The 26287-nt window shown below is 49.3% G+C and overlaps 1 protein-coding gene across 2 annotated transcripts in view; it reads right to left on the reverse strand.

Moving 5' to 3' along the window:
- METTL16 (methyltransferase 16, RNA N6-adenosine) overlaps positions 1-26287 on the reverse strand; it is a 499291-nt gene that overhangs the window by 199727 nt on the left and 273277 nt on the right. For both annotated transcript variants that reach the window (XM_086954516.1, XM_086954515.1), the window contains exon 7: positions 9188-9257. In XM_086954516.1, the coding sequence (XP_086810642.1) occupies positions 9188-9257 (70 nt within the window). The remainder of the gene's footprint in view (positions 1-9187; positions 9258-26287) is intronic.

The raw sequence follows: 26287 nt of genomic DNA on the forward strand, positions 1-26287 counted from the left end.
AGGATGACACCAGCAAGCATCGAACCTCTGAAGAAGAAGCGCCCGAGGATGAGTCAATGGCCCGACGCCGGCCTGGCGCCGTAGAGTCCGCAATCTGAGGCAGGACATCGTCGTTCGACGCCAGGGGAGACGCCGGAACGACTTCAGCCACATTGCTCGGCACAGGAGGCCGGGGCTGGGTCGGAGCCGGGGCAGCAAGGCAAAGGCGCCAGAAAGGCGTCGACCTGACCGACGAGGCAGCCGCCTGCATGGAGGAGCAAGAAGAATCCGGGGAAGGACGAGGGGTCCCCCGCCAACCTTGGCTTGTGACCGGATAAGAAGGGCCTTCCGCCAGCCCCTGTGGCGCCGCTAGGGCAGCAGCTGCCGGCGCTGAAGCAACGTCACCTTGGCCTCGGACGAGGCCACCGCCTGTCCCGAGAACCGAGTGGGACTCGGGGATGCGACCCGAGTTCCGGCGACCTCCTGCGACACCACTGGGACTCCCGTGGAAGTGTGCGGCGAAGCAGAGGCGCCGTGGTCTGACCCACGAAGGGCCGCACCGAACGTTACCACATCCTCCGAACCTGGATTCGAACCAGTCAGCGCCGGAGCCGCCGGCGATGCCGCGGAGGGCCCCGAACACTGCAAGGGATCGGCTGACATCCCAGGAGGGGAAGGAGGAGGAGGAGAAGCCAGCGAGGCCTGCAAAGCCGCCGCATATGTCTCCATCTGGGCTCTAGTCGCCTGCACACGGGGAAACAGCGGATAGTAGGACGACACGCGGGCCGCACCATCCGCGGAGAGTCTGCACCCCCAACAGACCGGGAACCAGCCCTCGGGGACAAACTGCAACACTTAACGATAGGTGAGCGACGCTCTTGCGGCCTGGGAGAAGGACAATGTCGAAGACGGACGCAGCGGTTTCTAGAACCTTCCGCAGGGGCCGGACGAGGCGACGATGCCAACCTGGACATGCGGGCTGAGAGAAGTTTCATGCGGCACTGCCGCCGGGACTTGTTTTTATCTGCTGGCCCGCCTCGCAATCAGTGGAGTTGTGGTGTTCGCCCAAACACCAAATGCAGATGGGGTGAGGATTCGTCAACGACATCAGGCGTCCACAGGACGAACAAGTCTTAAAGCCCCAAGGCATTCGCACACTGTTTTCATACACACGCGAAAGGGAAAGGCCTGAACAGGCCCGGAGCACAATCCGGATCCGCTTTGCAAGCGGAAAAAGAAGAAACTGACGTACTTCGCTGTGTTCAGCGTTATCGGCATCACAAACTCTGTTGTAGCCTCCTAATTCACGCCCCCGGGGCAGCCAATCAGAGCGGGTGAGGGGTGGAGCTGTCATCCACACCGGATACTTATGCCGGTAAAATCACGGGAGCACTCACCTAGAACGTATGTGCTACCCAGCATTCAGGGAGCTACTCTTGCTATTTTAAAACTATGAAAATTGTAAAATCTGTGTGCTTTTTAGGCTGTGCCTGTGTTTTTTAAAATTTGCACTTCGCTGTGTTCAGCGTTATCGGCGTCACAAACTCTGTTGTAGCCTCCTAATTCACGCCCCCGGGGCAGCCAATCAGAGCGGGTGAGGGGTGGAGCTGTCATCCACACCGGATACTTATGCCAGTAAAATTGCGGGAGCGCAGCGGACGTACGCAGCGGGCGCACCGAAGGCTCGCAAAAGGCGAGCCCGTCTGCGCCCGTACCGCGCACAGCGCCAGCAATGCTGCCCGCCCATCTAAGGTACTGTGCTATTCCAGTCAGGCACTTCGGGCGCTAGGTGAGAACGGTGGTGCTGGGGTGGGTATGCCCCTTTTTGAGACCTCGGCTAGTCCGAGGTCCGATTTCATCAGGACGGAATTACTGGTCTGTGGCCTACTTAATGTCAGGTCCCTCCCCAAACATGCGGTAGAGATACAATTACTTACTGAACACCATCTTGACCTGCTCATCATGACTGAGACTTGGTCCAGTATGAACTCTGTGTGCGAGTTAGGACTGGCATACCCGTTGGGGTATAAAATCTTCCATAAGCCCAGACCTACAGGTAGGGGCGGTGGAGTTGGTCTGATGTTTAAAGAAGGGTGGGACTTTGATCCTCTTGAGATTGACGCAGTGGAGGGATTTGAGCTTATGGGCTTTTCCCTAAGAGGTACTAGGGGCCATTTGCTGGATGGTATAGTGTGCTACAGACCCCCGGGTGCAGTGAATTTATCCCAGCTACAGGCGCTGGTAGATGTATTTAATAATATGGCTATCACTCACTCAAAATTGCTTATTGTAGGAGACTTTAACCTCTGGCAAAATGGGATCCTTGATACGGGTCAACATTTGCTAATCCAATCATGCGAAAACTTGGGACTCTATCAGGGGGTGACCAGTTTCACACATATAGGGGGACATATGCTTGACCTAGTATTAACTGAGGAAAGGATTATTGACCGTATGCAGATTCTCCCAGTAGACTGGACTGATCACTACTTGGGTAAATTTCCAATTGCAATCCCTAACCGTGGTGCCTCTGCCTTGAGGACGGCTGGAAGCTTTCTCGGTCGGGACTGGAAGAGACTTTTGGAAACAACGAATCGGTCCCTAATGACCTTCTCTGAAGAGGATTTTGGTGTACATAGCTCAGTGGAGGTGAACTATCTGCTCTTCTGTAATCATATAAATGCCACTGATAATCAAATTGCCCCCCAAAAAGTATGTAAAAACCAAGATAGACCCTCCGCTAGATGGTTCAATGAAAAACTTAAGGATCTGAAACTGAAATGCAAACAGGCAGAGAGAAATTGGAGAAAACACTATGCAGACGAGGATAAACTAGCCTGGAAAGTGGCTATCTCCCTTTATAAAAAAGAAATTGCTGCTGCCAAACAGGAGTACTTCGCTGAAGTTATTTTGAATTCGCCCAATAAGGCCAAATGTATTTTCAAACTTGTCGAGGATCTTGCCAATCCTTAATGTTTACACAATCAGACTTCGCCCTCCCAAGATCTCTGTGATAAATTAGCATTTTTTTTCCAGGATAAAATCACCACCATTATCGATGGGTTAAAGGATGACAGGTCTAGGAGGGGAGAAGGTATGACCCCTAAGGCAGCAATTCCAACGGCTAGCATGGGTATAGTGCCTCATGAAGACCCCTTGAGTGATGATGGGCCCGCTATAATGAGCTCTCTTGATCATTTTGAGCCCCTTTCGGAAGAGGAATTTGATAGGCTGGCCATGGGTGTGTCCTCGGGCTCCCAACTGGACTCTCTTCCACATAGAATCTGGAAGGAATTGGCATCAGAGCTCTTCCCTGGGCTCCGAAAGATTTGTAACCAATCACTCTCCAGTGGATTAGTACCATCCAGCTGGAAACGGGCGATAGTCACTCCACTCTTGAAGAAGGCCACCCTTGACCCCAACTGCCCGGAGAATTATAGGCCTATCTCGCTCCTCCCCTATCCAGTGAAGGTACTGGAATGTAGGGTTAGTAAATCTTTGTCAGCTTTTTTAGAACGCTCTGGCTGTCTGACAGATGTACAGTTCGGATTCCGTCCAGAGTACGGAACCGAATCAGCCTTGGTGACCGTAATGGACGACCTGCGTCAGATGGCAGACAGGGGACAATCAGCAATACTTGTATTGCTTGACTTGTATTGCCGCGTTTGACACGGTCAGCCACGACATTCTGCTGGCGCGTCTAGAGGAAGTGGGAGTAGTGGGCACAGCCCTGGCCTGGCTTTAATCTTATCTATCTGACAGATGTCAGGCAGTGGCCCTTCCCCCATTTCAATCAGCCTTCACAAGTATCTGTCACGGGGTTCCGCAAGGGTCGGCTTTTAGCCCAATTCTATTTAATATTTATCTGAGCCCTCCGATTGAAACCATCTGCTCCTACAATGTGAAGGTAGTGAACTACGCTGATGATACTCAGATCCTCCTATCCTTGGATGGAACCCACTCTAATGCTCTAGAAGATTTTCATGCATGTATGCAGAACACTGCGCAGTGGTTACGTGACAACGCCTTACAATTCAATTCGTGCAAGACCGAAATTTTACACTGCGCAGTTGGGAAGGCTGCCCGGCCTCTTCCTTGTAACTTCTGGCCTTTGGATACTTCCATCCACCTGACGCCATCCACGACAGCGCGTAACTTGGGTGTCATGTTCAACACCAACTTGTCACTGGAGACTCAAGTGAACAAGACAGTGGGATGTTGCTTTGGCCTCTTGAAGGCCCTAAGGAAGATTCTTCCACTGCTCCCAGCGATGGCTAGAGCTTTGATTATTCAAGGCGTTATTTTGAGTAGACCTGACTACTGTAACGCCTTACTATTAGAATCTCCTAAATATTTAATCTAGAGACTGCAGCGTGTCCAGAACACAGCAGCAAAACTGGCCCTGTCCAGACCAAGGGTTTCTTCTGCCTCATTGTGCCTAGCTGATCTTCATTGGCTTCCGGTACACCAAAGAATACTCTTTAAATCTTTGTGTATCGGATTCAGGGCACTGCATGGATTTGGCCCTAGGCCACTGCAGAAGAAAATGGTCTGGTACACACCCACCCGGAGTCTTCGCTCCTCCTCTGCCTACCTGGCAAATGTACCCAGGTTTCACAAGGCCAGACTGGGTGGAAGATCTTTCAGTTTTGCGGCTGCAAATCTTTGGAATGAGCTTCCGGTGGAAATTCGACAACGCAGGACTCCCTGTTTAGGAAAAAAATTAAAACATGGCTGTTCCCGAGAAATTAATTTTGCGGGGCCGTTACACTGCTCATGTTGGCTGCTTTCCTCTTTTAGCCATCTCTCCTGTTTATGCTGTTCTGCATCTCACGTTTCTTCTAGTGCCAGGGTACCCGTAGGGTGTTTGTTGAGCTCTATAAATACCATATACAATACAATACAATACAATACGTAGGTGCGCCAGGGTGGGACTTATGTGACCTCGCCGAAGTCACGTACGCGGACAAAGCCTGGGCGGAGTCGCATAGTGCCGTCCCCCCGGCACGCAGGGATGCTGTGGAAAAAAGTTTTCCGGATACAGTCTCACGCCTGGGGATAATTCTATGTTAAGGAATCTGCGGCTAGTAGTCTCCATCAGATATATATTTCTGGCTACTTTAGTACTTCTGGTCACTTGAGGCTCTTTCCTATATCTGACTCATGGCAACTTACAACGAGTCAGAAAAAGATTTCTGAAGCTGTTAACCTTATGCTCATGCAGCGGAGTCCACTCTTGAATCAGTACAGGTGGTGGAAGATCAATGCTGGCAATCGTAGACAGATAAGGGAGAGTTGTAACATTCCTACACTTGGATAGCTTCTACACCCAACTCACAGGAACAGTCCCAAGCATCATATATGGATACATTTATTCTGCACAGACTGTGAAACGCCATGCGTGCGGCATTACTGACGCTCCCAAAAGAACCTAAGGACTTTCCCCCGCTCACATCAATCACAACGACTGGGGCCCATCTTGTCTCCCGACTTAATCACTTATCTTTGACACTCCAACCAGCGATTAATGCAAGAGGCCGGGCAGCCTGGGAAAGAGATCTGGGAAGCACCCTGCCGGATCAAACATGGTTCTATTGCTGTGAACAGACGTGATATGCCTCATACAATCAGAGGCATACATTACTGCTTTTTAAGTATTTACATCGAGTGTATGTCACACCGAAATTACTAGCTAAAATGGACCTTCCAGATCACACAAATGCTCCGGATGTGCAGCTGAAAAAACGTGATTATTGATGTGTATGTTGTAAAAGCCCTGGATGGTTTCTCTCTTTTCAGTTTTTTACCTTTCCTCACTCTTTTTTTCACTTTAACTGTTTGTTCCTTCGAATGTTGTTCAAGTATTTATGCACTGTTGTGGAAAATTCAATAAACAAATAAAAAAAAAATATACAACTTTATACACTTGGCACGGAACTGCAGGCCTATATTGGCATACTGGAGGGGGAGGTATTTAGCCAAATGTCCCAGATGATGGACTATGAGCTACAACCCACTCCACTGATGGCTTGTTGGGGTATGTTAAACCCCTGAAGGCCGTAATGCGGCGATTTGCTGCTCTAGCTCTACTTATGGCTAAAAGACATATTTTGATATACTGGGGTTGGGGGCACTCCGGTCCAAACGGTTAAAGCATGGATCTGGGAATTGATTTACTGTAACACCACAAGTGACATATTCAACTCACTGCAGTCGATTTCAGCACGTCCAAAAAGCATATGGCAACCATTGAAGGATTACTTATTGATGTATCCAGAGGGAATAGAGTGAAATGTATATAGAATTATACTCCAGTAGAGGATCCTGCATATCCAGTCACACAAATAAAGAAGATCAATTGGCACATCTAACAGGTGAGTCTATATATAGACATAACGGACATGCGGGATATTGGCCATGTCCTGCGGACTTTTAAGCTACCAACTTGTAGAGGTGTATCGCACAAGATGGTTGCGGATGGGACTGGGCCTTTTGTTTGTTGATATCTTTTTTTAAAAAATATTATTTACCATGTGCTTGCGATTTTTGGGAGATACTCTGGCTTCGCAAGTAATTGGTCAAAATCGGTTCTTCTTGTACTCAGAGGGGACCCGCCGATAATCTCTCATACTTGCCCGATATGGATTGAGCCGGTAGTGTTTAAATACCTCAGCATTTATGTAACGCTTGACCCGAAGCTAGAGTTTGCCAACAATCTGGGGCCCCCACTTACTCGGCTGAGGGGAGATGTGGCGCGCTGGAAGGCGCTGCCGCTCTCCCTTCTGGTTAGAGCCGTGCTTTTTAAAATGCTAGCCCTTCCCCCCCTTTTTGTATGTACTCCAAATTGAGATGGACCCAGTCCCAGCCTCCTACTTTAAAGATATAGAGACCCTGCAGAGACAGCTACTGTGGGACGGAAGGCCCTCAATCGCGTTCACTAAGCTTACTCTCCAATGGTACGACGGAGGAATAGGTCTACCAGACGTACGTAAATATTATTGGGCTTCGCAGTCAGCTTCAGTGAACCACACTATCTACGGTCCCCCTGGGGACCCGGGATACGCCATGGACCGCTGGCAAGTGCCAGGGGGCGACTTCACGAGAGCGCTCTATGCCAAGCCCTGTTGATTCCCCCTAGCGGGACCCACGGCACACGCTGTTCAGGTGTGGCATGCGACTAACAGATATCTGAAATGGGAGGGGAGGCTTACACTTGCCACCCCGTTGTGGAGTTCGGAGAAACTGGGCAGCCTGTGGAAGTCTAAGGGCTTCAATAAATGGGACCTCATTGGGATCACACAGATTATAGATGTCTGGGGAGGGGGAACGGTCCACACATTTCAATCTCTTCAGCAGCAGTACCACCTTCACGACCAGGAACACTACCGCTACCTTCAGATTAGTCATGCACTACGCACACATATTCCCAAAGATATATCGGTTCCCGACTCCTCCCCCCTTGAAGACCGGGTGTTGGACGGTCACCTCCCTGAGAAGACCATCTCTTTAATTTACAGGAAACTCATAAATAACATAAAGGACCCGCTGGCACATATTAAAGCGCGCTGGAATGAGGATGGGCTGGAATTCGATGAGGAGGACTGGAGGGAGGCGGTTTCCTCTCCACGGGTGGTGTCAATACAGATGCGGCTCAGGCTGGTGCAATTAAAGATTTTACACAGGTCATATGCTACGGGGCCGAGTCTGATCCGTATGGGCCGTTCGGAGGGTGGGGAGTGCAGGAGGAGATGTGGGGAACTTGGAACGTTTATGCATATTTTGTCGCACAGCACAGGGGTACAGACATACTGAGATAAGATCCATGGTAAGATGCGGGTGGTCCTGGGGGTGGAGATGAGGCCGGAGGCCCGCAGGTGTATCCTAAATGTTTGGGAGCCCACAGATCTGAATACACACAGAAAGCAGTTGGCGAAATTAGCATGCATGATAGCGAAGCGTAATATTGCACAGCTGTGGGGAGCAAGTCAGTCGCCCCAAGTAGAGAAATGGGCAGAGGATTTGGATTGGTGCATGTTTAGAGAAACGCAGTATATGGGGCTAGGGGGTGTCCTGCAATGTAGGGGAACGTTTGGGAGGCTTGGAACCACTACCGTGGAGATATCTGTGATCCCCCGATACGTCAAGACGACGAAGAGGTGCACGAGTCCCCTTGATCCACTTTCACTATTCTGTATTGTATCTCCTGATGTATGGAAAGAAATGATGAAACCTGAACAGTTTAAATTGTCACCTGGTGTCCATTTATTATTAATGTTTTAATAAAAAGTTTTTCAAAAACAAAACTATTATTTACCACTGAACACATACATTTTAATGTGCTGTATCGATAAGCTGAACTGTAGGTGGTAGGTGAATGGTATGAAAATACATGATTATTGCTGTGTATGTTGTAAAAGCCCTGGATGGTTCCTCTCTTTTCAGTTTTTTACCTTTCCTCACTCTTTTTTCACTTTAACCGTTTGTTCTTTCGTATGCTGTTCAAGTATTTATGCACTGTTGTGGAAAATTCAATAAACAAATAAAAAAAATATACAATACAGAGAGTGGAGATATGGACAGAGGAAGGTGGAGGCATGAGGCAGTGGAAAGGCAGACAAGAGAGGTGAGAAAGAGACAGGAATCCTAAGCAAAAGAAATTAGATAGGTCAGTAAAGGTCAAGAGCAAGCTGTAAGAACTGAAGGACCACTTGCTCAGAGCAACCTAAAATTACCACTAATTGTGTGGCATGTCCGCTAGGGTGATACAGGCTGGCATGTCGACCAAGACTAATGTTTGAGGGCTCATTGTGATTCAAATAACACACTTCATACAAGAATAATGTCAAAGCAAGTTCAGTTTACTGCTACCAGACATAACATTGAAACACTCCAGAATCGCCCTCACTGGCCTTCACTCTAGCTCTTAAAATGTGTTTCTGCTTTTATCATCAGAACCGCATGACTCAAGTCTCGTATGCTGTTTCATACTCTTGGCAGTTCGCCATAATAAAATAAAAATAAAATAAAACAGCCTGGCAGAGAACACTATGAGCTCATCAATCACTGTTAAAGCTGCATTCCCATTAGTCACACTATCAATAGGTGTCAACTATGTAGGAAATATTCTACCACTTGGCAACATGAACAGGTCTGACCAATCGTAGGGTCCGATTTTCACACACCCACACACTTACAAATGCAAGCTTACCCCTTGAATTCGAAGTTCTTCTTTCAAAGGGGCCAGGCTACACTTCTTCCCTAGCATGCAACTGTACCACCTGCAAGAAACAAAGAGAAGAAATGATATACTGACCACTGCCAGACAAGGTCTGATCAAATTCACATGGCCCACTGGGACAGAACAGGCCTGTGTGGAGGCGGGTGAGATCTTCATCTGAATAGGAACGGAAGGATACATGTGAGAGCATCAGACAAGTCTGCCTACAGATCTGAGATCCGATTCATGTCTCTCCTTTGCTGAAAAGGATACCTCAGGCCTACACTGATAATGGGATGGAATGACCAGATCAGCGTTTGTAGCAGGAGTGGCTTTACTTAAGAAACACATTAATATCCTGAGTAAGGCATACTGTATCTTACCCACAATGCATGCTGTCACTTTTGGAATCCACTAAACGAAATGACCACAAACTCATGCATTGGTGCATTCAACAAGGTGGATTTCACACAAGACCTGCACTAATCTACATCAGAAGAACATTTCACACTGCAAAGCACAAAACTGAAACTGCATAACTAACTAAACATTAAATCACTAACACTGTTCTACCTTAGAATAGCTTACCACCGCAAAGAGCTTCAGCGCCTTGTATGCCCAGACCATAATATACCTTTGCAAGCTTCACAGTTTTGAGTGACCCCAAATAAGCAAGTGGGAGGAGTCAGAGATGGAACACATGTTCTGCTGCTAGAAGTTTACATCAAAGAAAACCCACTCATTCGTTGGAGCAGTGAAGGGGGTTGTTAAAAGAAGTTGTAAAGAGATGTAGTAAAATAAGAAGTGTCCAAAAGGAATTTGCTAACCTATTCATAGGTTTATGGAAAATATATATGTAGATTTGTTCCCCCATCCATGCCAATATTTTGTTTGGTGTGCTGGAGCCCAGGTGGCTTTCGGGTATGTGGGTAAACCCTCTTAGTTGGTGACAATATGTCATTCCAGACAGACACCAATTAAATGGAAATTAGCCTAAGTTCTGCTTCAGTGAAACCTGTCCAGCTCGATCTCCAAGGTCCAGGTCCCCGCCAGATGTGAACACTAGGAATTCTAGACAGATTTCAGCCTAAAACACAAATTGTTGTGGGGAGCTGTTATCAGCACATACAACAATATGTTTTCTCAAAACTGTTATATCAATTAACATTATTCAATTTTTGGTATAAAACACATATATAAATCCATAAAACATCTCTTCTTTCACATCACACAATCAAAATATGAAACATCTTTATTTATTTTTATTTAAAGCTTATAGAGCGCGCAGCTACCTCCAACGGAGGTGTCCAGGTGCTAGAACGGATAAAAGGAGGTGTAGGCAGATTGCCACAGGCCAAAGGCCAAATAAACCGGTTTTTAGAAGTCCACAAAAGACAGATTTGGAGTTGGCTTTCCTAATATGATCAGGCAAGGAATTCCAAAGACGAGTTGTTCTTATTGTGAATGACCGGCCACCTAACCTAGCTTTAGCAAAGCGGGGTGTGACTAGGAGTTGTTGGTGATTGGATCTCAGGCTCCTTGTCTGATGGTATTTACGGAGTCTTTTCCTCCAGTAATATGGACCCATTTCTCTGATTGCTCTGTATGCGAGAGTCACAGCCTTAAATCCTTTCCTCCTTTTTACTGGCAGCCAATGCAGGCTATGCAGCTGGGGGGATATGTGGTGTTGTAACTGGATATTTCTGATGAGCCTGGCGGCTGCATTTTGTATAATCTTGTGGAAGGGCAGGTCGGATATACAGACCCGGAGGCTGAATATATTTTCCAAAGGGTTGTGTTTTATTGTTAGGTGTCGCAGTATTAGGTTTTACTACCAGGGATGGGTCTTCTTCCTGTTCGGCTTTCTCTCTCTCGTGATGGGGGTGGGAGAGTGCTTGATCCGCTCCTTCCTCTTCAGGGGTGATGTTCAGGGGGGCTTGCTCCAGCTCGTCCGTTGTGCTGGTTTCCTCCCGGAAGTTTATATAGAGGGAAGAAAACATAAGCCGTCAGTGACACTGTAACGAGTGGAGTGAGTAGTAGTACCCATCACCTGCAACCGGGGATGCCTAAGGGTTGTCAGCTGTTCACTGTATCTATTGGTGGACGATAGACAACATAAACGGAATATGAGTGAAGTTCTGTGCTCAATGGGGTCTTGGCGGAAAGGGGTCACGAGGGCCGTAGTAGGAAAAACAACTAGCAAGGACATGTGATTTTTACAGGAAAATAGAAAAGAAAAGGAAAAGACTCATGCCCGAAATACTCTCAGGGTTCTGCTCTCTCAACCCGTGCCAGCTTTCAACCCTCCTCCCGCCTTCCAAGTATCCGCCCCACCTTCTCTTGAACTAGCTTCACTCACCGGCTTCCCCGCAACAATCCTGAGTTGTGGCCAATCTTGAGCCCCCTCCGGTGTACACCACCACTCTTCAGTCCAGCGGTCGTCGGTCTCCTCCTCTTCGGCGTAGGTCCGGTCTCAGTCGTCTCGTTCCGCAATCGGCTCCTCAAACAGCTTGTCTCCTCCACCGGTCAACGACAATCCTTCCTGTTCCTGGTTCCTTTTTAGTGGTTGCGAGCCACCGCTTCTGGGGTCAGCTCCTCCCCTTTTCGGCTCCTCGTCTCGCTGTGGGGAAACACGAGAGGTGGTTGTGGCTATCCTCCTTCTGACCCTTGCAGTTCCGTTCCCGGCTCGAGACGGAGTCTAGTCGCTGTTGGTTCCACACAGCAGGTAAAAATTACACCCCAGAGTCCACCCTCTCACAAATCTGCAGCTTCCTGATAAGGTAGTCTGGCTGACCCAAATACAAAATATCTGCGTAGTCCAGCTGAGACCGGATGAGTGCGTGGCCACCGTTTTTCTACAGTCCATAGGTAGAAGATGGAGAAATCTTTGTAGGAACTTTATTTTCTAAAAACATGAGGAAGAGACATGGCTTATCTGAGTTCTGCATGAAAGAGCAGTCTCAAACTTAAACCCCAGGTTTCTAGCAGAGGACCCAGGTTGAGGGGGAGGATTGAGCTCGTATGGCCACCATAAGTCCGATGGTGGAGGGGATGGCTCGTTAAAGAACAATACCTCCATTTTATCAGTGTTTATCGGTCATCCAGGCTGAGATGTTAGTCAAACACTGTTTAAAGTTCGAAAATGCTGCCTCTGAATAATCCCTAAACACAAACACAAGCTGGGTATCATCAGCGTATGAGATGACACTTACACCGTGCTGTTCAATTAGCGGGGCTAAAGGGGCAAGATAAACATTAAAAAGAGTCGGGCTTAGAGCCGAGCCTTGGGGGACTCCACAAACTATGGGACGCGGGGATAAAATGTGAGGATGCAGCAATATTTTCTGGGACCGGTCTTCAAGAAAGGAGCCAAACAAGGCTAGAGTGGTACCCATCACTCCCAGTTGTCTGTGTCAAACACTGCAGACAAAATTAAGCAGCACAAGCATTGCACAGTGATCATTGTCCGTGGTCTTCCGGACAGTCTCAGCTACTTCAAGCAGCGCTGTCTCGGTGCTGCACCCTGACCTGAATCCCGACTGGGAGTCGTGGAGAGGTTTGTTGGATTCCAGGAATTTGGATAACTGTTTCTGCACTTCCTTCTCCAGGATTTTAGCAGGTGCCAGCAGGAGGGAGATGGGCCTAAAATGTTTCAATTCTGCCCGATCTGCATTCTCTATTTTGAGAATGGGTTGGACAAGTACAGGTTTACAAACCGAAGGATAAATGCCTGTTTCCAGAGATGAATTCCAAAGTAGTTTTAAGTGAGGGTTGTGTAGTGGGGCCAGAAGTTTAAAGAACCTAGCTAGACATGGATCCACTGGAGATCCGGATTTTGTTTTTTCCAGCTGAGTGAGAGAAGCCCTGAGACTGAGGGGTCTAAAATCTGGCCAAGTATGAAGAAGGCGCGAAGGGGACAACGGTGTAGTTTGTAGTTCCTTCAAGGAGAATGAGGAGTAGATGGTTTGAATTTTCTCTTGAAAAAATACTGAGAGGCCTTTGCATAGTGTGGCAGAGGGTACTATATTAATTTGCATCGAATCAGGTTTAGTAAAATCTTGAACAATCTTAAAAATGTATTTTGCTGAGTTATTTGAAGATTTAATTTAGTTTGCGGCATAGTCCCTCATGGACATAAGCTTTAGTCTGTGAAAGTTTTTATAAAGCTATTCTGTACACATTTTAGACTCTATATTATAGGTTTTCCGCCAGACCTGCTCTAGCTTCTTCAATTGAATTGTGCTTCTATTGAGTAACAAATAGTTTCTTAACTGTCGGTGTAGTTTTGCAGCTTGAAGATCTTTCTGGATTCACTATGCTGTGCATTATTCCGCGGTCTAGTGGTTGGGTCATGTAACCCAGGTGGGCGTTGACGTCCCACCTTCTGGTGTACTTCCTGTGACGTCGGCACACTTCCTCCGGAAGCTCCCACCTTTGGGCGCCATCTTCGGATTTTTTTTTCTTGTTTTTTCTTTTTTTTTTGAATCCTTAGCAATGTTTTCAAGTTCTTCCTTAAGGAAATGATTTTCCACTTTGCCTCTTCGAGTGTCTGTTTGCATATTAAACCTTGCGTTTCCACCTTCTTCTCCTGCCTCATCTTTCTGGCGGAGGTGAGTGGGTTCGCTAGTGAATCCAGAAAGATCTTCAAGCTGCAAAACTACAAAAACAGGTAAGAAACTATTCGTTGTGCAGCGTGAATCTTTCTGTCCTCAGTTATGAGGCACAAGAAGTCGAAGAGGCGTCATCACTCTTCCGACTCCCCCCCCCCCCTCCCCTGCCCCCCCCTATCCCGACACTTGCGCGACACAGTCGGGGGTTCGGGCGACGCGGCTCCGCCAGAGCCGCAGGCGTCACGGCCTGCTCCATACCTACCGGTCCCTGAGCAGCACGCGACCCCGGAGGAGATCGAGGCGTTCCTCACGGCCATGAGGTCGCTCAGTCCTCCGTCTGGTTCCGCGGCGCCTTCAGGCCAAGCGGCCCCGACTGGGAGCCCAAGCGGGCCGGGTGCTTCGGCCACGGCGCCGTCGGCGACTTCGGTCCCGACGCCGCAGGGCCCGGCCGGATCCGGTTCCGGATCGTCGCCGGTCGACCTCACGACCTCGCCAGCACCGGCCCCCAGGGTGTCGCCCCCGGCACCGTCTCAGGACAACGTCGTCCCCAGTCCTCCCCTCGATCTGGGTCCGGCGCTGGTGCGGCGATGCTCGACGCCGCTCTCGACGCCGATGGGAGATTTCTACTTCTATGACCCGGCCCCATCATTTGACCCTGAGTACCAGGAGATGGGTGGCAAGGCAGATTGGGAGGGGTCTGAGGACCCTCTGGCACGTGAGTGCCAGCCTTATCAGGACTGGGGAGGTGAGCTAGGGGACGCCAGTGGTCTGGACACCTCGCCAGACACTGGTTTTGTCTCCCCTCCTACCACGGCTTTGGAGGAGGGGGCTGCCTATAGTATGGTGTTTCCGCGGGCGGCCAAGGCTTTATCCCTTGAACTCCCAGTTGCAGCCGTGAGGACTAACCTCCTCACTGATGTCCTTAAACCGCAAGCAAGCTCTTCAGAGCCTCTGTTGCCGTTTAATGAGTCCTTATCTGACGTTCTTTTGGGCACCTGGTCAAGGCCCGCTACAGGTCCCCCTGTAGATAGGAACGTGGCCAGACGCCAGCGCCTGGCTCCGGGCAACCCTTGCTTCCTGTCCACCCACCCCACCCCCGAGAGTCTGGTCATCCAGGCCTCCAACTCCCAGACCACATTCCCGACGGCTTCCCCCGATCTGGAATCCAAGAGGTACAAACAGTATGGCAAAAAGATGTTCTCCTCCCTGAGTTTGGGGTTGCGGTCCGTTAACACCCCGTGCCTCTAGGGCTGTTATACCCACTCTCTGTGGGATAGGGACACGGTCGCGGACGTGGTGCCACAATGTCCAGAGGAGGCCCGGAATAAACTCGCCCAAGCCCTTGCGAAGGGCCGAGATGTGGCACGGTACTCCATCCGATGTAGACTAGATACATCGGACTAGCTAGGTAAAGCAATGGCAACGACGGTGGCGATTTGTCGCCACGCCTGGCTGAGGTCCACCAACTTTTCGGCTGATGTCCAAAACACCCTTATGGACATGCAGTTTGATGGCCGTCGCCCTTTTTGGCGACAAGGCAGACAGTGCGCTAGAGCGCTTTAAGGACTCCAAGGCTACGGCCAAGTTCTTGGGCCTGTCGGCCCACGCCAGCAGCCTGCTGCTTTTCGCTCCTTTCGTGGCCAAGGAAGGGGCGCCCCCAGAAGTCCTGCCAGCCACGGGCCGCAGACTAACATCCAGCGCGGTGGCGGACATGATAACCACTGTGGCGGTGCCCGGGGACAGCGGCGAGGCCAGTCCACATCCACCCCTGCAGCATCCGCTTCAAAGCCCTCCTAGTCCGAGCTTTCAGGCCCACGTGACGCCAATGGGGGGCAGGGTTCGCCATCACCTCCTCCACTGGCGCAACATCACATCGGACAGGTGGGTGCTGCAAATCTTCCGAAGGGGCTACTCCCTCCCATTTGAGGCGACCCCTCCAGCCATGCCACCGCAGTACCACCAAGTGTCGGGGGATCACTTGAATTTTCTACGAGAGGAAGTTACGGCCCTCTTGGCCAAGGGAGCCATCGAGCGCGTTCCTGGGCCAGAAGTAGGGTGTGGTTGTTACTCCCACTACTTTCTGGTTCCCAAGAAGGGCAAAGGGGGCCTACGCCCTATCTTGGACCTGCGGAACACCAACGCTTCCACCGGAAGGAGAGGTTCAAGATGTTGACACTAGCTCAGGTCTTAGCTGCCTGGACCCGGGAGACTGGATGGTAGCGTTGGACTTGCAGGACGCTTATTTCCACTCCCCGTCCATCCGGCCCACCGGTGCTACCTGCGCCGTGCTCCCCTTCGGCCTTACCAGAGCCCCATGGGTGTTCACGAAAGTGATGGCGGTGGTCGCAGCTCATCTGCGCAGTTAGGGGTTTCAGTCTTCCCTTACCTCGACGACTGGTTGTTGAAGGCGGGCTCGCCTCAGACAGTCGTCAGCCACCTCCAGACTACGGCCGACCTCCTGCACCTACTGGGGTTCTCCATCAATGTGCCGAAGTCACATCTGTGTCCCTCTCAGAAGCTCCTCTTCATCGGAGCGTATCTAGACTTGGCGCAGTTTCGGGTTTATCCTCCCGAACAGCGGGTTCAGGATATTCAGGCTCTGATTCCGATCTTTCAGCCATTATCCCGAGTCTCGGTCAGGTTGACGCTGCGGCTTCTGGGGCTGATGGCCTCCTGCATCCTTCTGGTGCAGTGCATCACGCCAGGTGGCGGATGCGGGCTCTGCAGTGGGACCTGAAGTTTCAGTGGGCCCAGCATCAGGGCAAATTGTCCGACCATGTCTTGATTTCGGAGGGCACTGCAATACAGTTGCAGTGGTGGCTCACGAACCACGATTGGGTCAGCTGCAGATTCCTCTCCCTACCCCAACCGGAGCACGTAGTTGTGACAGACGCGTCCCTCCAGGGCTGGTGAGGCCACATGGGAGAGGCGGAGATCAGAGGCCTCTGGTCTCCGGCGGAGTCCCGGCTCAATATCAACCTTCTGGAGCTGCGGACGATCCTCTGGCAGTGGCTGGAACATCAGGGCGTGACCCTGGTGGTTCAACACCTGGCAGGTTCCCTGAACGCCAGGGCGGACGAACTCAGCCGTTGGTGCATGATGGATCACGAATGGCATCTGAACTCGGACGTGGCGCAAGGCCTCTTCTGCAGTGGGGAGAGCCTTGGTTAGATCTATTCGCCACAGAAGAGAACGTGCAATGTCATCAGTTCTGCGCGTTGAAATTTCCAAGGCGGCACTCGCTCTGAGACGCTTTTCGGCGCGAGTGGAGTTGCGGTCTGTTGTACGCCTTTCCACCTATACCACTTCTGCCCAGAGTGCTGAAGAAGATCAGGCGCGACCGGGCCCAAGTCATCCTTGTGGCTCCGAACTGGGCACTGGAGGTTCTGGTATCCCGAGCTACTCAGCATGTCAGTCGGTCCCCCGATTCGTCTGCCCCTTCAGGAGGACCTTCTGTCGCAGCATCAGGGGACGGTCCGCCACCTGAACCTGTCCAGTCTCCACTTACATGCGTGGAGATTGAGCGGCGGCAGTTGAGGCCATTTGACTTGCCCCCTGAAGTCGGTAATGTCATACTGGCAGCCAGGCGTCCCTCCACAAAATCGGTATACGCCTGCAGGTGGAACAAATTTGTGGCATGGTGCACAGCAAAGGCCCCCTTCTGCCCCCCTTTCTTTCTCTTGCCCAGCAGGGCTCTGCTCTGGGCACTCTGAAGGGCTACCTCTCTGCCATTTCTTAAGGCTACCTGATCAGCCCTCCTTGTTCAAGTCCCCAGTTGTAAATAGGTTTTTGAAGGGCATCACTCATATGTTTATTCCAGTTCCTTTTGTGATGCCTCAGTGGGACTTGAACCGTGTTCTAACTTTTCTGATGTGCGCTCCCTTTGAGCCACTTCATAACTGTCCTCTTCGCCTCCTTACTCTGAAGACCGCTTTCCTGGTTGCCATCACCTCTGCCAGGAGTGTGAGTGAGCTCCAGGCCCTTTCTTCTAAGCCTCCTTTCCTTTCAGTCCATCCGGACAAAGTTGTGTTGCGGACGCGACCCTCTTTCCTGCCCAAGGTAGTCACAGCCTTCCACATCGGGCAGTCCATCACTTTGGCCACCTTCTTTCCACTTCCGCATCCCTCGAAAGAGGAAGAGAGGCTCCACCGTCTGGACCCAAAACGTGCGCTCTCCTTCTATCTTGATCGCACATGCCAGTTCCGGGTGGATGACCAACTCTTTGTTGGTTATGTGGGCGCTAGGAAGGGACGGGCGGTGCACAAACGAACAATTTCTCGATGGGTCGTCTTGTGCATCAAGGCTTGTTACTCTTTGGCTCGAAAAGAGCCTCCTGTAGGGCTATGTGCTCATTCCACACAGGCCAAGGTGGCTACTACTGCCCTGGGCCGAGGAGTCCCCTTGCAGGACATCTGTCAGGTAGCTACATGGGCTTCGCTGCACACGTTCGCAAGACACGACTGCCTGGACAGCCATGTCCGGAGAGATGGCTTTTTCGGCCGTTCCGTTCTCCAGGACTTTCTGGTGTGATCATTGGTTCGCAGACCCACCACCGGGGTTGGTATTGCTGGGGTATCTATTCTAAGGTAAGGAATCTAATACTAACCTGTTTCTTTCAAATGCACAAGTTACTTACCTTCGGTAATTATATATCTGTAAGAAACAGTAGTTAGTATTAGATTCCCTACCGCCCCACCCATCCTCCACGTTCTGCGAACCGATATCTAGGGTTAAGGTCATCCCCTTTCAGAGCCCTAGTTTCATGGCACCAGTGTTGGTTTTTATCATGGCTCTGCGTTTCTGGTGCGGAAAAAGCTGTGTATAAGAACTGACGTCAGCACGCGAGGGCGGCGTCTAAGTACTCCGGCGACTTCATCCCGGCGCCCATGACGCCGACGACGGACGCGGAGCCGCAGAACGCCTACCGACGGGCAGGGATACTGCTACGCAAAAGTTTCCGGATCCAGTCTGACGACTGGGGGTATTCTAAGGTAAGGAATCTAATACTAAATACTGTTTCTTACTGGCACAGTTGTGAGCAGCGCAGGGCTATTGTGTTCAGTTAAGGCTACAAGCTAAATTGACAAGTTGCAGACTATTTGGGCCTCTTCAGAGAGATACTGGTGGACTCCTACAGCAAACTCAACACAGGAACCAAATGTGGGCCAGCCCGTCTCACTTAGGGTGTCACAGAGAGTAAAACAAAAAGATGATGGGTGGAATACTTGAATTTATTTCACCCACTGGAAATTACTTGAGCCGCATTTCAGGTCACGTTTTTTGCCCACTGTGCCACTCTCCGGACAAACTTCCAGACCATGCACACCCTGCAGACAGGAACACAAGCAACCGCAGGATGGTTTCCGCCTCGACAGCCCTCTTCAGTGTAAGTAAAGCTGGAATCCAGTGTCATGGTGAGCAGGGGAGCCAAGTTTGGCACACCCACAGCAAGATGAGAGATCTGGACGCCCAGTTTTCAATAGCACTGTCGAGAATGGCCAGTCCGTCCTGTTTGTGCCAAGAATGAGTAATGACTACCCTTTCTGTACAAAATATTTAGTCCTTGATGCTAATCCAGAGTCCTACGATGTTAATGATTTGATTTGTAAGAGTCCCCTTTGAATGATGTTTATTGCTCTCTCTTCTACTGTCAGCGGCTAATAGAGGGGTGCACAGTTTTCAGTGGCAGGTTTGTCCAGCATGTAAGGATCCACAAAGTCAGTAATATGCTTCTGAACAAGTTCTTACTTCATGTATACATCCACTTGTGTGTCAGGGCAAATCATGTCAAACAAATGTTTCCATAGCCTCTGGTTTGCCCTAAGACCTAGTGATGCGGAATGTTATGTTACACATTTTTTAGTTTTGGCCTTCAAGACCTCTTTAGCGCAACAGACTATTGCTTTTTCTGAAAACATCATACATAATATAAATAGTAATAAGGGCTTTTGGTCCGCAGGTTTCATCCATTGACCTGTTAAATTGTCACTCACATTTTGCTTCCCCCTTGAGCAGGTGGCAATGGCTCCGCCCACTTTACCCATTGGCTCTCTTCATTTTGAGGGACTGCACGATGTCTCTGCACATTGTTCACATCCAGAAACACATAAATCCTTTCTCTTTAGTTGCAAATTTGGTTCAAAGTATATTTTTTAATTGTATATATTTTTACATTAACCTGAAATACCAGCTATCCTTTTTAAATTTATGTCTGGTTTACTTTTGGGGAATTGAACAGCTGCATCAGAAAATATTTGCAAACTTACAATTTTTATTGCAGCCATAAGGGAGACTCTTTTAGGTGAGACAGCACACTTTATTTTTTTCCTTGTTCATTTTTAGGGCATGTGCTTGCAATAAAAAACAAATTTTAAAAGTCAACCATTGTACCAGCTTGGCCAGGCTATTGGCTTTGCCAGTGCATGTTGTACAGTGCAAGATGGTCAGTAAATTGGGCTCCCATCGCTTACAAATCATGAGAAGAGATTAGGCTAGACATTGTTGTAAGCGGCAATTCAGAATGAACAAAGAGCCATGCGTTGAAACGAAATGACGGCCTGGCTCGTTAGCTCTTAACTGCTGGCGTGTCCTACAACTGCAAGCCACAATTTGAGACAGGCCGGCTAACGATCATCGAGCATTGCTTCATGCGGAGCCTGCGGATGTACTAGCCCAAGGTTTAATGTCTTTAACACCCACTAGTACTCTGAAGTGGCTGCATAACACTATACAAAATTGTTAAATAAATAGAATATATCTATTCATGGAAAGAGAAGTGTATGCAGGAAATCACATCTAAGCAAAAGCAGCGGATCCAAAACAGGTAATTACATGAAGAAATACCCAGGCAACTTAGCAGAACAAACTGAAAAAAGGCAAAGATAAAGCTGGAGAATAGGGAGGGTCGGCGTGCAAAGAGAAAGCGTGGGAATGAGCAGATGTACCAGTCACGTGGCCTAAGTTGCTTCCATTGGATTTTTGCTGTTAAATATCCACTTAAAGCGTCTTCACATACACCGCAGACCAGGAGTCTCCCACTTTCTCTGTAATAAAAGCTAATTATGTAAAAAGAAAATCGTCCTGAGCTACAAATACTATTAGTGGTGTAACAGGGACAAGGTAGGACAAGATGGCATTAATGGTCACCCATTCACGAACATCAGCAGGGATCATTCCAGCTCGTCTGGCGCGCTTGCCAGCAGTAATATAAACATGGCTTTGTCCATGTGGATGCCTCCATGTGGGTAATACAGAACAGCCACAGCTGCATGCCCCGGGCACGAAGGTAGCAGTGTTTATGATAAGGCTCCCCGACATCGCATGGTTTATCAGTGCCTTGAGATCCTAGCGGGTGGGTAGTAGCGCTTTATAAGTCCTGGAATGATTTATTGATCACTTAAACACCAGCTTTAGGAAATTCAACCATTTTTCTCCAAACATCAGCTTATGAGTTCTGGCAGTACACACATTTCAATCTCCTGTAGTACATGTTTGATTGCTGTATAAGTAAATTAATTAATCCAAGCAAAAGCTAATTTAGTAGGTTGGCCTCTACAGAAGTATGTAGTCCTAGTTACCAGTAACTCAAAAGTTACTCGTTGAAGCAATCTACTCCACGGATAGCATTGCGCCCCCCCCATCCCTGTTCAAAGTCCAATTTTATAAGACACAATTGAAAAGACTGCCTACTAAAACCACACCTTCTCAATAATGGGACCAAGATAGGACAGACCATGCAGACAGATGTCTGAACCTGCAGACGCGTGGCCATAGGTTTTATGTTTTTATTTTATTTTTTGCAGTTTTGAGTAGCAGAAACTCAACCTGAAGGCACTGAATCGCGCCAGTTACAATACACATGGTCACATTCATTTTTTATGCACGAAGAGAGTGATTGTTCAGAATAACAGGATGTTGAGCCGGAGTCAGGACTCGACCCTGGTTCACTAGCTCCAACGCGGCAGCTCTAACCGCAGCGCCACATCCTCTGCCAGATGTTGGACCATGCAGCCGCTGCCTGTGTCTGAAACGGAACCCAGGAATCGAACACACTAACACGTGGTGGGAAGACAAAGGCCGCAGTGCGCTCTCAAGGACCGGTTCTGTGACCTTGGCCTCAGCATCCCCAGGTCTCATCCCGCCTCCACTCCCAGGGCGGCGGTTTACACTCCCCGGCCGGCTCCCTGCAGTTTTTAACGGGGATCGGGGAGTTCCCACCCCTTGGTAAGGATCTCTTCCAATCTCGAGATCTGTGCTCCCTGCCACGTGCGTGGGGATTCCGCACGCGCCTCAGACAGAAAACATGCGCTGCTTAAAACGTCCTCCTCTTCAAACATCACCCCCCCTCCCCCCCCCCCTCCTTGAAAGCAGCCGCCCCCTCGCCCTCCCTGCCAGAATCAAGGTGTAAACCCAATTAACGCCGAGCGGCGCGCTGTCCATCAGGCGCCGCCCGCGGGAGGGCGCCGTCCTCCATAATTAGCCTCCGGCAGGGGACGTCCTTAGCCCCGCGCTGGGGTCGGTCGGTGTGCGGGCTCCCCCTGGCTCCATTACCCTCTGACAGCTCAATGCGCCGCATCTGTTCCTGTGTTGCGCACTCGCCCAAGAACACACATCCGTCAGCGCGGGCACCCGGGAGCAGGCGCCATCTGTGGATTAATCAAAAGGCATCTCGGATGGGTTCTGCTCCATCACCGATCCGTGCTGGTGCCAGCCTCCGGCGGGCAGGACCGGGGATCTCCGACGCGCGGCCTCTGGGGCCCCATGATGACAAGTTCACAAAAACATCAGGGCACTCGAATTCAAAGACGTGGAGATCGTTTTTCAAAAATAGCAAACGTAAAATATTTTTTTAAACAAACTGTAAAAATGAGGAGGAAAAAAACTTTTTGTAAAAGGCATTTAAATAAATAAAGGACTACTAAAACAAGCACGGCTAAAGCCAATAGAACTCACCTTATGTAAATGTAAATGTATAGGCATTTATATAGCGCACTACTTACCCGGAGGGTCCCAAGGCGCTTCGACCGCTGCGAAACCCTTCCTGGCTTCCCTGAGAGATGGTCCCTTAATGGGTATCTCCAGGGTGAGACCAGGCATCCCCGGCGGTCTGGTGGGGCCGTTAGTGAAGATGAGGCAAGCTAATGCCCAGAGTTGCCGAGTGTGATCGCTGATCAGAGTGGGCACCGAGGCGAGAGAATTATCGAGTCCGCTGACCCTGGTCCAGAAACCTGCCGCGCCGGGAATGGAACCCTGGTCCCGGGCCGTCCTCTGCTCTCGGGTCTGCCGCCTCTAACCAGTGAGCCACACTACTTCACTTATGGACCCAGTGGTTCTGCCAATGCTGTGCCGCATCAAGAAAAACAAACGACCTTTTTGCCAGTGAAGTACATCACCAACAAAAAGAAAGAAAGGCGCAAAGGCATGGTCACTATTGACAGTTGCGCCATTCTAAAGGTGACACATGCGTCACCATGTATGAACACAGCCACGCGGGTGCCACTTTTTTTTCTTATTGGCCAATCTAAGATGGTGGGTGCCATCTACACTGGTAAATAAAAAAATAAAAAAAATAAAAAGCTGTGTACAAAAGAAATGTTTTTGTAGAAGCATACCAAGCAGGCAATGGCAGCTACCATGTTCTCCACAAAACAAGCATCAGCAAAGCCAATATGCCTCCGCCATGCAAGAGCTATTGGTTTGGTCTATGTGTTATTGACATGTTGCACTGAAGCACAGTTGCTGTGCAGCATGGCTAAAAAAGAAAGAAAAAAAAGAAAACACGCTATGATGTAACGACAGGGGAGGCAAGCAAGGGAGGGTGGGGGATTGCAAATAATGACAGTAGAGAAAGCAACGACGACGGAAGCGGATGGGTGCAAGCAACAATGGAAAATCGATAAGACGCAAACAACGAGGGTACCAAGAAGGGAAAAAGTACCCGAAACAGAGTGCGTGCAGCGGAAGGACACTAATAAAGAAATTAATCAGTACTTGGTCCATGCTTCATCAAAAGGACAAACATATGAAGACAAAGTGAAACTGGCATGCACCAATGAGAAGCAAGGCAGTGAGAGTGATGATGAAGCCAACCACTGGAAGTAGCTACTGGCAGGCTCTAAGCCCTCCTTACTTTTAAGTTAACAAAAGATCTTGCAAGCAACGGAGCATGCGCTGCCTCAGGCGAGACCTATAAATTCATAAAAGGAGCAATGGAGCACTGGCAAAACAGCACACGTGGGAGAGAGCAAATAGGGGTGGAGGACAAACAGGCAAAAGACAAAAACACGAGGGAGAGAACACTGCAGGTCGGTGTGGGAAGCAAACGAGGGAACAAGCAACACAGCACACAAAAGGGAAGTGAATGTTTGGTGGCGGGAAGCAGCAGAAGAGGGAAAGCACTACAAACACATGCACTCTCAAGGAGGGCTGAAAGAAATAGGAAAAAAGTCGTTCCCTAAATGTGAGCTGTGGAAGGATACAAGCCATCATATAAAAAAGAAAAAAAAGATGGTAGAGGCTATGCTCCTGGGAGGGGCAAACAGAAGAGGAAGGCAAGGCATCAAATAGGCAAGCAAAGCAGAATGGCATACACCCAAACACAGGTAAGCCCTGGATGGCTCCAAGCCCACTACAAGTTTTTAGTAAACCAACAATATGTTTTTGCCAACCAGACAGACTGCACTGCCTGGAAGACAAGACGTAAAAAGGGGTAAATCCCTGTAAAGTCACAGAATAAACAGGCAAACGAAATCAGGCTGATCCTATAAAAATATTATAAAGAACAATAAAAACAGGGTTATTACAGATGGGAAACAGGTACTCTGCTTACACAATTTAAATAACAATAGACAATTATTTACCTTTGGTAAATATATTTCTTTTGGATATTTATTATTCACACATTTTCCTCATCTTATGATTACTCCTTAAAGGCTTCGTAGTGACCTGGAAATTAAAATGTTACTTACCGTTTAAGCATCTGATTGTAGTGTCCTGTGCTGTAGATTTAGATGCTCTTCATACGCCTGCCACCTAGATTTGGGCTTGGACGTTTGCAAGTTGTTCTTCGAAGAAGAGGTTTAAGTTATGAAATGTGATGGGACTCATTCCTTAGTAGAAAATGCGCTTGGACAGACTCCACCCTGAGGGTTTTTCGCACAGCGGTGGAAAGTGTGTAGGGCATGTTGAGTGAGTAGCATGGTGCACCAAGCATATGATGCAATGTCAACTAGGTAATAAAAAAAGTGATCTGCAATAAGCACAGCTTCCGGGGAGGAGGGTGGGCACATATGAACCTACACACTACATGCTACGAAAAGATGCTTACAGGGTAAGTAACATCTTCCGTTTGTAACATGTGGCTGTAGACACACATGCCCTGCACAGAGAGTAAAACAACACCCTTCAAAAGCAGTGGTTAGCGTGAGTACGATGCAGATTTCTGTAACAAAGCACTTAGGACCGTCTGGCCAACCATAGTCAGCTAGCGGGCTAAGATGCCCACCCAGTGGTGCTTGGTAAAGCTGTGTGGTGTTCTCCAGGTGGCCATTTTGTAAATTTCGCTAGCAGGATGTTATCTAAGAAACCTGGTCACCCTTCCCTTTGGGTGGAGCTTGCCCTGGACAGACCAGATCGGACTTTCTTAGCTTCGTGGTAGCATTTTTGGATGCACTTGACTATCCACAGAGCTCTGCCTACTTTAGAGATGGAATGACCTCTACGGGGTCGCACAAAGACTATAAAGAGCTGGTCAGACTTGAGAATGGGCTTGGTCCTGTCGATGTAATTCATAGGAGCTCTTTCGACATTAAACATATAGCTCTCTCTCCGCTACTGAACGTGGCCGCAGACAGGAGACTGGGAGCTCTATAGTCTGATTAAGGTGAAAAGATGATACTACCTCGGGAAGAAATGTAGGATTCGTTGTGCAAATAACCCTATCCTTGTGAAACTAAATGAAAGGTGATTTAAGGGGAGTCCCTGCTGCTCACTAATGTGTCTGAGGGGAATAATAGCCACCAGGAAAGGCACCTTCTAGGAAAGGAACTGTATCGGACAGGAGTGTAAAAGGTTAAATTAGGTTTTTTTTGGTGGGGGGAGCTGTGTCTAAAAATAACTCTTGGTTTAAACCAATCAATCAATCAATCAATCAATCAATCATAACACTTGTATAGCGTGCTACTCACCCGGCAGGGTCTCAAGGCGCTTCGGGGAAGGGGTCTGCTATTGCTCGAACAGCCAGGTCTTGAGTTGTCTCCTGAAGGCGAGATGGTCCCGGGTCAGCCGAAGATGGATGGGGAGGGAGTTCCATGTCTTGGCCGCCAGGTAGGAGAAGGATCTGCCACCAGCGGTGGCTCTTCGGATGCGTGGTACGGCGGCGAGGGCGAGGCTTGTCGAACGTAGCTGGCGGGTGGGCGTGTAGAAGGTCAGGCGGTCGTTGAGGTACTTGGGGCCCAGGTCGTGGAGAGATTTGTGTGCGTGG

This window comes from Lissotriton vulgaris, chromosome 2_1 (genome assembly GCF_964263255.1).
Source record: "Lissotriton vulgaris chromosome 2_1, aLisVul1.2, whole genome shotgun sequence".
Lineage (NCBI taxonomy): Eukaryota > Metazoa > Chordata > Amphibia > Caudata > Salamandridae > Lissotriton > Lissotriton vulgaris.